Source organism: Saccostrea echinata, unplaced genomic scaffold (genome assembly GCF_033153115.1).
Source record: "Saccostrea echinata isolate AGI-Se365-2 ecotype Australia unplaced genomic scaffold, CSIRO_AGI_Sech_v1 ptg000054l, whole genome shotgun sequence".
In the NCBI taxonomy this organism is placed as follows: Eukaryota; Metazoa; Mollusca; class Bivalvia; order Ostreida; family Ostreidae; genus Saccostrea; species Saccostrea echinata.
In genome coordinates, this window is record NW_026889803.1 from 31,768,700 (window position 1) to 31,784,536 (window position 15,837).

The 15,837-nt window shown below is 35.8% G+C and overlaps 1 protein-coding gene across 1 annotated transcript in view; it reads left to right on the top strand.

The window, feature by feature from the left end:
* The window catches only part of LOC133204791 (beta-1,4-N-acetylgalactosaminyltransferase bre-4-like), a 33,344-nt gene extending 19,409 nt beyond the window's left edge, over positions 1-13,935 (top strand). Inside the window, exons 3-5 of the mRNA XM_061340540.1 lie at positions 9,737-9,859; positions 10,474-10,569; positions 13,815-13,935. Of these exons, the coding sequence (XP_061196524.1) occupies positions 9,737-9,859; positions 10,474-10,569; positions 13,815-13,935 (340 nt within the window). The remainder of the gene's footprint in view (positions 1-9,736; positions 9,860-10,473; positions 10,570-13,814) is intronic.
* The last annotated feature ends 1,902 nt before the right edge of the window (positions 13,936-15,837 follow it).

Here is a 15,837-nt window from a genome sequence, read left to right on the forward strand (position 1 = left end):
TAAAAAAATATACGGTAAAAAAATTGTTTTCAATTGTCATTCTATTTCTAATGATTTAATGGATCTTTCCACCACAGTAGTTATTGATATTCTTATTATCTGAATTTTTATTTTAAAAAAATCGCTTGTCTCCATAGACTTCAATGCAATTTCTATTAATTAAATACTGCTTAGTTAATTACGTTTTTGAAACTTTCACTTGGTAAATCCTTTTCAACTGTAAAGTTCTTTGAATTAATATCAGAGTATTATATACGTGATTGATATTTAAGGATAGAGAATTAGTTCCTATTAGGGATGGAAAACCTTAATAAGACAAGTCTACCTGATCATTAAAACTATGAAAGTACTTTTTGTATTATACAATAAAAATTCTTGCATAATTCTCTTATTCTATTAACCTTTCAAGTACATTATTTACAGTGATTAATTATCACAAGTAAATGGCAAAGGGGAATAACTCCTCTCAGTAGAATACAAATTAATAGAGCCCTGGCCTAGACTAGAACACTTGACCAAATGGTCTTGATGTTCAAAAATCTGGTAAAAATACCCTTCCTTATTAAAACTTTTACCCTTTTTGCCTCTGATATGCCCAGGTGCAGAGAAGATTTTTAAAGCATTAATGCATTTTCACTATATAATAAATAGAGTCCCACCCTAACATCAGAACCTCTGATCCAGGGGTCATGAAATTCACAAATTTGGAAAAGGCATCCTTGCTTATCATAACCATGTATTTGTTTAAATAATACCAAGGAGAAGAGAAGAAGCTTTTCAAAGAAATAATGCACTTTCACTATATGATCTATATAGCCCCACCCTAGCACCAGAACCCCTGACCAAGGGGCCATGAATTTCACAATTTTGGTAGAGTCACTCTTGCTTATCATAACTATGTATTCAATTTGTTTCAATAATACCCAGGAGTAGAGAAGAAGATTTTCAAAGAAATAATGCACTTTCACTATATGTTCTATATAGCCCCGCCCTAACACCAGAACCCCTGACCCTGGGGCCATGAATTTCACAATTTTGGTAGAGTCACCCTTGCTCATCATAACTATGTATTCAATTTGTTTCAATAATACCCAGGAGTAGAGAAGAAGATTTTCAAAGAAATAATGCACTTTCACTATATGATCTATATAGTCGCGCCCTAACACCAGAATCCCTGACCCTGGGGCTATGAATTTCACAATTTTGGTAGAGTCACCCTTGCTCATCATAACTATGTATTCAATTTGTTTCAATAATACCCAGGAGTAGAGAAGAAGATTTTCAAAGAAATAATGCACTTTCACTATATGATCTATATAGCCCCGCCCTAGCACCAGAACCCCTGACCCTAGGGCCATGAATTTCATAATTTTGGTAGAGGGCTCAATGCTTATTACAATCATGCCAACAGTTTGACTGCTTGCTGTCCAGGAGTAAAGAAGAAGATTTTTAAAGATTGCATTAATTTTGATGGTTTTGGCCCCACCCCTCAGGGGCCAGGGGGGCAGGGGCCACGAATTTCACAATTTTTGTTCCCCTTCACCCATAGATGCTATATGCTAAAATTGGTTGAAATTGGTTCACTGGTTCCAGAGAAGAAGCTGAAAATGTTCAAAAGTTTACGACCGACGAACAACGCACGACGACGGACGAAAAGAGATAGCAATAGGTCACCCGAGTGACTCAGGTGACCTAAAAAGCACATAACTTAGCATAGGAACATAACAATTTCTTAACATTCAAACTAATTTCGGAAATTATTCCGGAATTACGTACTGGAAATCATCACATTGCGGAGATAGAAATTTTTTTGGAAATAATGGAAGATACGTCGCGTCTGACCTTAAAGCATAATATTTTTGCTGAAATATTCTCACGAAACATGATAAATTTTCATCTGGGTTTGTCATAAACTTCATCATGTTCATTGTCCATCACGTTTCCTTGCTCACACGTTTAACACATTGGGGCTCTTCTTCCGAAATCGCTTCAGAAATGGGATAAATCATCGCATCGTTGGGTGCAATCAATACTTCATAAGAATTATCTGGATTGCAGTGGGCAACTAGCCTTTGTCAAACAACTCTGTTACGATAACTTCGCAAGATTTACTTCCAACTTTCGCTGTGTCGCCATTTTTGTTTTCAATTTACGACTGGAATCTGACAAAGCGAAATTCGTTAAAAATCGCTAAATGTTTTTCGGTAAAAAATGTAAACAGATAAAAGAAAGTTATTTAATACAAAATACAAATAAAAATTACAAAAAAAAAAAAATTTATGGCTTAAAATAGCAATGCTGAAATTAAATCATCCACTTCCGCCAGCATTAGAAGGATAATCCTACATCCGGTAGCATTACTAGCATTGACCTAGTTTTGAACCAGCAAAGGTAGCATCAGGATAAGGATTAGATCAGGATCAGGATAACTAGCATTAAATCAGCAAGCAAAGGAAGCAATCAAATCAGCAAGCAAAGGCAGCATCCAAATCAGCATTGATGCTGTAACCAAATTTGTTCCCTGCACTGTATTTTTGTTCTTCCCAATTGAGGATATATAATTTTAAATATTTTATAGGACGGGTTATTTATTATTTTATTTATTGCCCCCCCCCCCTCCTTCAAAACCAAATAGTCTTCCTCACAGATTTTGTAATCCCTTAAAAATACTAACTAAGATGAAACATACTCAGAAATTTAATTGTTAAATCTATGTGAATGAAATCGTATTAACAACAGAGATGCTTTATCAAATCGTGCAAAGGGTCTTTGAAATCGTACAAACAATTTATTTCTTTACTTTAGGCTATCATTTAACATTGCATGATAAATCATTTCCTGTTCTAATATAAAAATAAAACAACACAGAATATATGATAAGACATAGTTAGCCATTTATTAAAGCCAAAGTAGTACAAAGATGATCACGTTCGTAGGAGGGCAAGATCAGCATCCATATTACGGGTGATATTGGAATATATCCTGATGGGAAACGCTACCAAAGTCTACTGCTGAAAGGCGAAATAAGTGAACATTCTGATAGAAAAGGTTAACTGCCAATATTCAACAAACTTCATTCAATATCTGAAAATACATCTAAACATTGTACCACTTTTTTTTAAATAAAACTAGTGAATCGTTGGCTAACTTTTGTCGAGTGATTACAAAATTCTATTCCAAATTTAAATACCCTAAACCGAATGCCTGCAAATTACTACGATAAACAAAATAGTGCCCCTTAATATTACGAACATCACAAAATAATTTAAATACCTAATACTTGAAAGAAGTACTGGCCTAGTGGAACAAGCGAAAGCTCAATAAAAGATAAAAAAAAGTGAAAGCTCTGAAACCCAAATTACCCCGGTTCAAATCCACTGAGGGACACCCATCTTTTTTACTTTTTTAAAAACGAAAAGAAATTTATATCTGGATTTACCAACTCTGCCAATGCGTTTTATATGGCTAATATTTGAATAAAATCTGGAGGAAACCAATCTAAAATATCGATTTATCAAGGGTTATGTATGAATTTCAGACATCGATTCCAAATTAGGTTACATATTAATCAGTTTCGTGATATTCTTTCCGAACAGCGATGAAGTGACTATTGTCTGGAATTACATGTACATGTATTTTGAAATAAAAATATACCCACAGAGCACCGCAAGAACTGTACATGTATATACTTGCGGTGCTTTGTGGGTTCATTTTTTAAAAAAAAAAATGTTTGCGTGTCCTCTCCCAACTCGGGGTTGAAAATTCGGTAGGTACGAAACGAAGAAAAGCATTTTTAACAAAATGTTTAACATCTATGGTTAATTTTCAAAATTTATTGTAATAAGGTATTAATAAAATTAAAATAATTTTTTAAGGGATGGGAAATTCATAGATTTTTCTTTTCGCCCAGACGTTGTTGTAAGAGCTCGCTGCGCTCGCAATAATCTCCTTTTTCTTACAAAGTTTAATCTTGACCTTTGTTGCATGCTTCAAAGCAATAACTTTAACGATGCGACCTTTGGAGCGAACGCAGTTGTATCTATAGTTGTATACCATTACAAAACTTTCATATGCATATTTAATTAGATCCGCCTATTCCCCACTGGATATACTAGATAGTCAAAGGTCGGATGTACATATAGCTCTCTTTAAGAATTTATTCTATTCGATTACTGTGGTACTGTTTTTCGCCAATATAAGAATTCCGGGAAGGTTCACCAAAAAATCGCTTGACGAATGTACAGGTTTCAGTGAGAACTTTCTCTGTCTGTAGAGCTCGCTGCGCTCGCTATGAAGTTTTATTTCAAGAGCAACGCTTCGAAAATATTGCAACAAAGACAAATTAAACAAGCATTCTGAGAGTATTGCATTAGCAATACTAGTCACCTACCGGCAAGTGTAATCTGGTTCCCGTTAAAAATTGAAAATGCCATAATTCCGTCAAAAATCAATGAAGCGGAACGAAATGCAAACCTGATCTATAACTCATCAAGATAAAGTCACATACCAAAAATTAGCTCAATATCTGCAAGCGTTTAGAAAAAAATTGCGAAAAACCCTTAAAATTTGAAAAGGTCGTAATATAATTCCGTCAAAAAGCATTGAGGGCGGATTGAAATGCAAACTTGATCTGTAACTCATCAAGATGCACTCACAAACCCAAAAATTAGTTATATCTGCAAGCGATTAGGAAAAAAGTGCGGAAAACCAAGTGGGACAGACTGACAGAGGGACAGACAGACAGACGGACAGACAGACTCAGAGGAAACCTATAGTCCCCTCCGGTTTCACCGGTAGGAGGCTAAAAAACACTTTTCATGTCTATGTTTGAAACATATTGTATATTAAAATAATGACGAGCAAAACACGTAATCTTCACATATTTCTAACAAGCATTCTGAGAGTATTGCTTTAGCAATACTAGTCCCCTACCAGCAAGTGTAATCTGGTTCCCGTTAAGAATTGAAAATGTCATAATTCCGTCAAAAATCAATGAAGCGGAACGAAGTTTGCATTTCGTTCCGCTTCATTGATTTTTGACGGAATAACGGCCTTTTCAATTTTTAAGGGTTTTCCGCAATTTTCTTCTAAACGCTTTCAGATATTGAGCTGATTTTTGGTATATGACTTTACTTTGATTAGTTATAGATCAGATTTGCATTACAGCCCGCTTCATTGATTTTTGACGGAATTATGGGAACCAGATTACACTTGCCTGTAGGGGACTAGTATTGCTAATGCAATACTCTCAGAATGCTTGTTTACCTACATATTGTCTTCTTTATAGAAAAACTACATGATATTTGAACCTCCTGGGTTTTTAATTTTTCTTGCAAGTGTAAGTTCGTTCTTCGAAACACTTTTTCTCGCACGACCCCTAACTAGGACGTCGGAATGGGATTTTTTAAATCCGACATTCCAGAACCATTAAGAGCTGTTTGGGACCGTTGAAAGGTACATGTAAAAAAAATATGAAGAATAGGAGTAAAATATATAGTTAATTATTGGATACCATTCTTAAAGCGGGGGAAAACATAAAATACATGAAATATTTACCCGAAGCGGCGGCGTAAATAGAAGGTTTGAACAACGCTTTGATCTGTAGCTCTCTGGTTTATCTCTCCGAATTTTCTCAACCAGAGAGCTACAGTTCTATAGTCATTTTTGTCACTCACACAGCTAGGTATAAACAATTTACTGATTGCAATGCACTTGTCGACATAACGTCATCATATGGTAATTTTTCATAATGAAAAATGTATTTATTATTAAACAGAATATTATTTAAAGATGTGAGGTAGACTTTTAATACCAATGCGAAACCTTTGTTTAGTGCCATTATTCCTAAAATCGAGAACATTATTAAAGAAATACATAAAATCACTGAAAGTGGGGGGTATTAATTCGAGTCTGTCTGTCCGCGTCCGTCTGTATTTCTGTCTGTGTGTAACACTTTCGTTTGCGGGCGACATCTCAAGAAGCCTTTGAGCTTTTGCAATGAAATTTTATATCACAACTCCCTATGTTTAGAAAAAAAAACACGTATAGATTTTGAGGTCTAAAGGTTAAGATCAATTAATACAATCTGTCTATGTGCAACACTTTCGTTTCCGGATGATATTTCAATAAGCCTTTGAGCTTAAGCAACAAAATTTTATACCACACCTCCCTATGGCCTGAATTCAAAAAAATTCTGTTTTTGTGTAGCAATTTCGTTTCTAGATGAAATCTCAAGAAGCTTTTGAGCTTTTGCAATGAAATTTTATATCACAATTCCCTATGTCCTATACAATACCCCTTTTAATTTAAAGATCAAATGTGTTAAATTCATTCATTCAGTTTGTCTGTAACACTTTCGTTTCCGGGCAATATCTTTAATCGTCTTTGACCTTTTGCAATGACATTTTATATCACATCTCCTTGTGTCCTGAAATTCTCGAGAGGGACTCCCGTTAAACAACAAAGTAACATCTTTCTCCTGCTTTAGTGCTTCAAAGGAACGTTTAAGCATGGAGTGGTTCAAACTGCTGTTATATATTATAGAACAGATAAATTCCTTGCAGTAATACTCTAACTACTTTATCATACAAGGCATGCTTTTTTGCTGCATCTTTCAAACTACATTTAAGTTCGAGTCTGTGTCCCATGCAATGGATGGTTGAATTTTCTTTAAAAGTGCAACTACGCCATCCTTACAGCCAACCATTACACTAGCGCCATCACGTAACAAAGAAACGACTTTACTTAAAAAGCAGTCAGATGATAGAGTTAATTTTTTTCAACCAAACTCTTCAATCCATTTAGAATTCCACTAGCATCTGCTTTTTCTGTCTCTTGTACACCTAAAAAATACATCTGTGTTTTACCATGTCTACATGTTCTTGCAAACCACATTTCTTGTTCCTTCACAGATGAATCTGTGGAACTGTCACCCATGATACACAAATAATTAGTATTAGGTCCAAAAGTGAAAGGTCAATGTTGACCTTTTTCTTTCACCATCTGCAATTTTTTTTTCCAGTTCTTCAACCTTAAGCGGGGGACACAAAATATATGAATTAGCGTGTTTGAATTGAGCTCAGTTACGATAATTTACACTAGGAAAGTGCAAATTCTATTTAAAGCAGCAGCACTTTCCAGAAACTTATTTGAACAAGGGTATACCTTTGCGGTACTAAAATTTCTTTATGACCTCCATGCAATACACATAATATGCAATTATCACGTGAATCCTACTTTGGGACGTGGAGACAGGTCCTTCGGATGAGACCGTATAAACAGAGGTCCCGTGTAGCAGTAGGTGCTGGCATGAAAAAGATCCCTCACTCCCCAATGACCCTGAGTGCCGAGTATAGGTCAAAATTTGCAGCCCTCCACCTGCAAGTGGTGGGGTCTCCATATGAGTGAAAAATTCTCGAGCGGGACGTTAAACAACAAACAAACAAAAACTGATCTGTAATCGATGTATATATATATCGGGATACTTTTTTAAAAATGTTTTATTGACTTGGTTATAATACCGGTACCTCATACTACCGGTCTTGTAGAGTAGGCTTTCCCCTTTAAAATCTTTTCCCCCGGCAAACGGCTCTAGAGAAGGATTCCCCCAAGGAAAAATGACAAGATTAGCATTACCCTTACGGAAATTCAACACCAGATTCAACTTTCCGGGGGGGGGGGGGTCCTACACTGTGCAGTAGTTATAGAGTGCAATTTCCCTCTGTCGCCCACGTGGCGCAGTGGTAGAGCGTCCGCTCTAGAGTCGCGGAGTAAGGGGTTGATCCTTACGTCGCGGGTTCGAATCCCACTGTGGGACGTGGAGACCGGTCCTTCGGATGAGACCGTATAAACCGAGGTCCCGTGTCGCAGTAGAAGCTGGCACGAAAAAGATCCCTCACTGCTCAATGGCCCTGAGTGCCGAGTATAGATCAAAATTTGCAGCTCTCCACCGGCAAGTGGTGGCGTCTCCATGTGAGTGAATAATTCTCGAGAGGGACGTTAAACAATACACAAACAAACAAACAATTTCCCCCGAGCAAATTTTCCCCCATAAAATATCATGACTGTACTTAACCGTGTATGAGGGGGGAAGGGGCGACATATAATTGTAACAAGGTCCCTTCTTCAAAATGGCGACCAGTTCCATTAAAACATACTAAGTATGAAAAATGAAAATTTTAATTATCATTTTTCACCATCTTCACTAGCCAAGGGTTTCTGATCCGCTACTCTGCTCATAATCCCTTGGCATATGGTGCTGTAAAAAGACGGGAATGTTTACGTAACGTGATCTCGAATCTTACCACATACGCACATATTGCGTCATCGATAGAAATAAAAAGCAAATTTAAACATTAGTTTTTTAGAGAATAATTAACAGGAAGGTATCGAGCGATGTTTACTTGTTATTTAGGGTGCAAATCTACATCTGTAATATAGATTCCATATTGCATTATCTGCATTTCAACTTAAGATTGGGTGACACCATACCTATTTATAAGAAGGCATGTTATCTTAATTACGGATCGTTTTTAGTTCGTGTTTTTTATTCCCAAGACTAAAGAGTCAAGATATATCCCGAACATTTACAAAAAACAATTGCTGATTGGTCAATCTATATCAATCAACTCCAATCACAACTCGAGAAAAAAATTCCAACTTTTGACAGCACCGTAGGCCAAGGGATTATGAGGAGAGTAGCGGAACAGAAAGCCTTGGCTAGCGAAGATGCGAATTTTTAAGCGACTTATTTTTCAATTTCCAATTTCCCATTTTTTCTTTACAAATTTGACAGATCTTGAGTTGAAAACACTCATATTTCAATTAAAACATTAGTTGACTCCCATATAATCTTTTTGCGACAGTATTGTCGATATGATTTAAGCATTGATGAAAGAGGGGAAATCCTACTCTGAGAAAGAAAGAGGGGGTAATTTGGCTTTAGTGTGCGATCCTCTCTAGAGTACAGATTCCGGGGGGGGGGGGGGGAACTGGCTATGGAGGAATCCCTACTCTACAACAGCGGTACACCATCTTCACAATCATGGTCACAAAAGTCGCTATTTAAAAGTTGGGCTGGAAATCTACTATTTCATTTGTTCCCATCAGAAAATAGCTTTTATAGTAGGTAAGTTTTGTAAAAACAAATATGACGTCAGACTCTTTAGAATGAAAAGTGCCAATATTGAGGAGCACAGCCATACATTTTCAGTTGAGGGGGCACTATCAACTACCAAAAATTTCTTGACAAGCAAAAAAAGAAAAAAAAGGTCATCAGACGTTTTTATTGAGGGGGCACAATCATATAGTAGCTATGTTTTCTATAGAAATCTATATATCGGCAAAATTATTGCCCCCCCCCCTCCGGTTCCTACGGCCATGTGGGAGTAGTTACATGTACCAGTTACCTCAAATAAATTATCGGAGACTAATTTTTGGAAAATCCTTCTCCTTACAATCACCAAAGATGTGCTATGGCTTTGAACCACTAGATAACGAAGGATTTTGAGATATTCTCATTGGTTGGTTTATAATTAACCATTACATCTTGGGGAACCACAAGTCCAACTTATATAAATTTGACGTTTGTCAAGGGTTTGTGAAGAGGAACGATATCACAAAACCTTGACATTCTGAAGATGCTGGTACATTAGTTAGGTCAAACGGAAAAAATTCATATAGTTTTTCAAACAATCATTATATTATAATGCGTTTTACTTTTTTCCCAATGTTCAAGACTACCAGATAACAAATTAATTGGAGGTGTCTCTGTTTGGAGAAGAAAAGAATTCGAAATAGTTAATGGCTGGTCAAATTTGTTCACTAACTGGGGAGGAGAAGATGACGACATGAGTTACAGGTTCTTTAAAATTTTCATTTATTTCTGTGATCATTTATGAAAATATCATATTTATTATATATAACATTTTATCAATAATTAGGAATTTTAGCATCTGATATATTTTTACATGCGTCAGAACGAACTGCCAACAGTTACTGTATTCTTTGTATTAAGGGTAGTGGTGAATTTTTAAAAAAAGATGATTGTGGATTACAATTTTAATTCATTCATATATAAAGTTTACATTTTGTTGTTTATCAGTAAAACATGAAATTCCATACTAAAGGTGAAAACTTCCTCATGTAGTCATAATTTTTAATGTTCATTTTTGTCAACAAGATCGATCTTATGTTTGATAACTTATTGCTCAATACTGTGGAATCATCTTAATTCGTAGGGGTCAAGGTTCCTGGGCAAGCAAAATTTTACGTATTCATGGGGACGTAATTTCGTGTGTTAATCGTTTATACGGTAGATTCATAAATCAATATGTTTACAAAATAAACGTTCGTGGGGATGTTAATTCGTATGTAAGGATGACCCATGAAATCCACGAACACTGGCCCCCCCTCGAACAATAACGATTCCACAGTAGCTGTCAAAATGGTATTACTAGACTTTTTTCCCCACAGAATCATGGCCAATGGACTTTCAATTTATCGTTTCAAGAATTCTGTGGCAAGATACAAAATGCTCTCACATAAACAAGAAACTGTTAACACTAAAAGGTTTGAGATTTTTTTTGTTTCGTTATTGTTTAAATACATATTTTAGGGCCCCTCTCTGCGGGTGCTCCATAGTGGTCTGTCTGTCTGTCCGTCCGATTTCATTTGTCCGTAGCATATTTTCTCTCACCTTGGCTTAGTCAGGCTCAAACTTCATCGAAGGATAGACCGTGGGTAGAGGATAGGCAGAGACCTTGAACCGATTTTGTAGATCAAAGGTCAAGATCGGAAAACTTCTCTACATAAAATCCTTATCTGGAGCAAATTTTCTTTCCCCTTGGCCCGATTGGGCTCAACCTTCATCCAGATAGTGCCCATGGCTAGAGTGTGCTGTGACCTTGAACCAATTTCTAGATCAAATGTCAAGGTCGAAAAAACATCTCTGTAAAATCCTTGTCCGGATCATATTTTCTCTCCCATCTTGGCACAGTCACGCACCATAAAGTGGCTATAGGTCGTGAAGTGACTTTGAACCAGTTTTATATATCAAACGCCAAGGTCAAAAAATCTCTTTGCATTAAAAATATCATTGTCAAGAGCATATATTCTCTCGCTTTGGCTCGGTCAAGCTCATATTCACCCATGGAGTGCCCATGGATAGATGGTGTGCAAGTGACCTCGAACAAATTTCTTGATCAAAGGTCAGTGTAAAAAAAATCCTTGTCCGGAGCATGTTTTTGCTCCCCCTTGCCTAATCGGTCTTAAACTGCACCAGAAGACTGCCCGCGTGTAGGGGGTGTGCAGTGTCCTTGAACCAGTTTTCTTGATCAAAAATCAAGGTCGAAATTCTTGTGAGGAAAATCCTTGAGCAGAGTACATTTTCTCTCTCCCTAACCATACCTGGCTCAAACTAAACTAGTAGTATGCCTTTTGAAAGAGGGTGTGCAGTGTCCTTGAGCCAAGTTTCTAGGTAAGTGGTCATGGCCTTAGCTAAAATTTGTTAAATTCTTTTTTTGAGCTATTATTTAACCGGGTTTTTTGGTAAGAAAATACGGTTATTGAAATGGAGAAATTGGCGGTTGTTCGGGCGTGCGAGTGGCTATTAAAAGGGTACATCATTTCTTCGGATAACTCTTCCTACCCAGGACCTTTTTTTATTTTGCAGATCAATTGTACATAATCTTTGTACATGTATCAGAGATTTGTATACGAGGGCGGTTTGGAAATTATTGAGACATTTACTTTTACTCCTTAAAGGAAAGATTCTGAGATAAATTCATAAATGTTGTGAACATTTTATTAAGAACAAACAAGACAAATGTACCAAAAATTCTAATTAATAGGATAATTGGATAAGTCCCGGAGAAAATATAAATAGACATGTCTATTGAACCGGAGCAGCATCGCTACGTCATTTTAACATCACGCCAATCGTAGATGTTTTCTCATGTTGAAACGATTGGGAAGCTTCAACTCTTCTTTCTCTATTTTATATATATATATATATATATATATATATATATATATATATATATATATATATATATATATATATAAAACACAAAATTTTAGGTATGCTCGTTGCGCCGCCTAGACGTCAAAATCCATTTTGTTGTCGTGATCAGATTTCAATACCGTGCCTTTTTTTTTTATGATCTCCGTATTCCTGCTCGAAATTCTTAAAAACCTGCATAAAATGAAGTCAAAATAAAACTGAAAAATTATATACATAATCTGAATTATTTTCGCGCTGTATGTGGATTCACCGGGAGTTTGAATGTAGGTGTTACGTTATTTTCAATATCTGATTTCGTGACTGCGCCGGGAACCCCTACATGTATACTGACACATTAATATACCAATAAAAAGAAGAAATAAAATATTTTAAAATATTTCTTGCTTTTATTAATTCTTAATGTTTGTCAAATTATATGTCAAGTCGCAATAATTTCCGGACAACCCTGGCAGTGCTTGGATTTTGATTTTTGATAATTTACGAGAAAAATACCAGCTCTTGGACTTAGTCTTTTTTTTTCTTTTTTTTTTCAAAATATGACATGTAGGGTACCCCATTTGTCCGGATAACCCCTCCTATATTTTTTCAGGATAGAAGTTCTTATTTTGCAGATATATTGTACATATATCAGAAATGTGCATAATACTTGTTGGAGTTTGATTTTTGTTAATTTATGAGAAAAATACCAGATTTGTGCATGTAGGGTACCCCATTTGTCCGGATAACTCCTCCTAAAGTTTACAAGATAAGGTCGTTCTTATTTTGCAAATCAAATGAATATATATCAAATGAACATATATTAGAAATATTCATAGTGCTTTGATTTTGGCAATTAAATTAAAGTTTATGAGAAAAATACCAGATGTTGAACTTATTCATATTTTTGAAAAATACAAGAATGTATTCCATTTAGGGTATTCCGTTTGTCGGGAAACTTGTACATTTTTTATTTTGCAGATCAATTGTACATATATCAAAGATGTGCATAGTACTTGGATTTTGATTTTTATATTTTTAATAAACTACAAATTGTTGAACTCATGTTGTCATTTTAATGCAAAATATGTTCAAAGAGTACACTGACATGTTGGGATGTTACTTCCTACAGTTTTCAGATATTTATGTGAGAAAAGCAGTCCTGTTCACACAAAAGAAAACCCGGTCTGCTGTCACATTGGCAGCTTCCCCCTTGTCTTCTTTTGGCCTCATCTGGCTTAAACTTCACCCAAAGTGTGCTGTTTGATGAAGGGTCTTTCTCCTCAAGTATTTTGATTAAAACGGGGCCCTTTGAGATAGTCACTATCTCAACGATGTCTAGTTTTTTAATTTTAGTTTTGCATTTATTTTTTCTTATTCAATTTTGTTTGACAATTTTTTTTCTTTATACTGCAATGCCGGCTACATCCTCGCAAGCCAGGGGTCCTGAGTCAACACGTTGCCGTTGGACCCCTGGCATATTTCATTCAATATTCGTGGGCTGACTTTAGCGACGTCTTTCGGAAAAATTACAACTCTTGATTGGTTTTCTTATCTCTCAACCAATCACATTAAGCCATTCTATGATAAACAACTTGTAACACGTGCATTTGAGGTGTCAACAGAATCCTTATCTAACTATTTATGAAAGCTTTGATTTGAATGAGAGAAGCAAGCCCACGAATATTAAATGAAATATGCCAGGGGTCCAACGGCAACGTGTTGACTCAGGACCTCTGGCTTGCGAGGATGGTATTATATGTATGAAAACCATGATGTCTGTCAGATCTGCAAATAAAGATCTTATCTGTTGTAGGTATACCCTTCTTGAAGACAGTCATCTCCGTTACAAAAAAGATGGGTTGTCATCGTTGAGCTACACAGATCTTAATACAACCGAATATAGCTTATTTACGAAAGTGTCTGTTATTTTTTGAAAAAGTTAAGGAATACCATTCTTATATTAGATAATTAGTTTTATGGATAGCTTCTGACTTCTTAAGTTCTTTTCCGATTTTTATACCCCCGCTCCGAAGGAGAGGGGAGTATACTGTTTTACCCTTGTGTGTCTGTCTGTGTGTGTGTCTGTCTGTCCGTAACAAATTTTGGTCGCAGTTTTCTCAGCAACTACTCATTGCAGCTGCTTGAAATTTTAGCACAATCTTTGTTTAGGCATGCCATATGGTGGGATTCATTTTTGTACGAATTCGATGTCAACTTCCTGTTTATCCGTGCGTCTGTCCGTACCATACATAACAAATTTTGGTCGTAGTTTTCTCAGCAACTACTCATCGCAGATGCTTGAAATTTTAACACAATCTTTGTTGATGCATGCCATATGGTGGGATTAATTTTTATACTAATCCAATGTCAACTTCTTGTTTATCCGTGCGTCTGTCCGTACCATACATAACAAACTTTGGTCGCAGTTTTCTCAGCAACTACTCATCGCAGATGCTTGAAATTTTTAACACACTCTTTGTTTGGGCATGTCATTTGGTGGGATTTATTTTTGTACGAATTCGATGTCAACTTCCTGTTTATCCGTGTATCTGTCCGTACCTTGCATAACAAATTTTGGTCGTAGTTTTCTCAGCAACTACTCATCGCAGATGCTTGATATTTTAGCACAATCTTTGTTTTGGCATGCCATATAGTGGGTTTAATTTTTGTACTAATCCAATGTCAACTTCCTGTTTATCTGTGCGTCTGTCCGTACCATACATAACAAACTTTGGCCGCAGTTTTCTCAGCAACTACTTATCGCAGATGCTTGAAATTTTAGCACAATATTTGATTAGGCATGCCATATAATGGGATGCATTTTTTACAAATCCGATGTCAATTTCTTGATTATCACTGTGTTTGTCCGTAACTGAACTTTGTGTATTCACATCAGAGCGGGGGTATTATTAGTAAGCATAGGCTCACAGACTTCTTGTAAAATCAAAATTTCAAAACGATATCTAAAGTATGTTTTTATCATTCTTTCCCCCAAGCACGCATTCCTAATCAGCTTATATTTACTACAGTATATGTGTCAGTGTGTATATTAATTTTTTGACAAACTTAATACATTATTGAAAATTTAATTGAAAAACTGTCCGTGGTTCTAATGAGAATCAACAATGGAAAATGTAAACCATCAAAAACCTAATCAACAGGCAAAATGATAGGCTCGTACTATATGCTTCTGTGGTAAATTTTAAACCAAAACATTTAGTTGTGGCCACAGTTAAGAACAATTTCCATACTTACATGTACCATATGTTAAAAAAAAAAAACCAAAACAAAACAAAATCCGCTGCAACGTATCTCTATGGAAAGTCTAAACTGCCTTATATGTATAACACTCATGCTGTGCTGATTTTTCATCATTATGTGCTTATCCTTTGACATATGCTAATACTTTAACATTATATGCTAATACTGTAACATTATATGCTACTTTGAAATTAGAGGCTTTGACATTATATGCGGATACTTTGAGATTGTATGCTGATACTTATACATTATATGCAGATACTCATACTTTAACATTGCACGCTGATACTGTCAGTTTAACATTATATGCTAATATTTTGACATTGTATGCTGATACTTTTAAAATGGAATGATGATAGTTTACCATTATGTGATGATACTTTAACATTAAATGATGATACTTCATTATATGGTGCTTTAGAAATACAGTAGTTGGCCACAAGTACATGTATGTTCCCAAAATGGCCGACGTTCTTCAATCACATTGAAAATTCTGTGATGAAAAATCTTTATAGCAACATCACATTCGTTTTTTCTCTCAACTAAGCGTCCGGAAATAAAGTTTACGCAGTGGT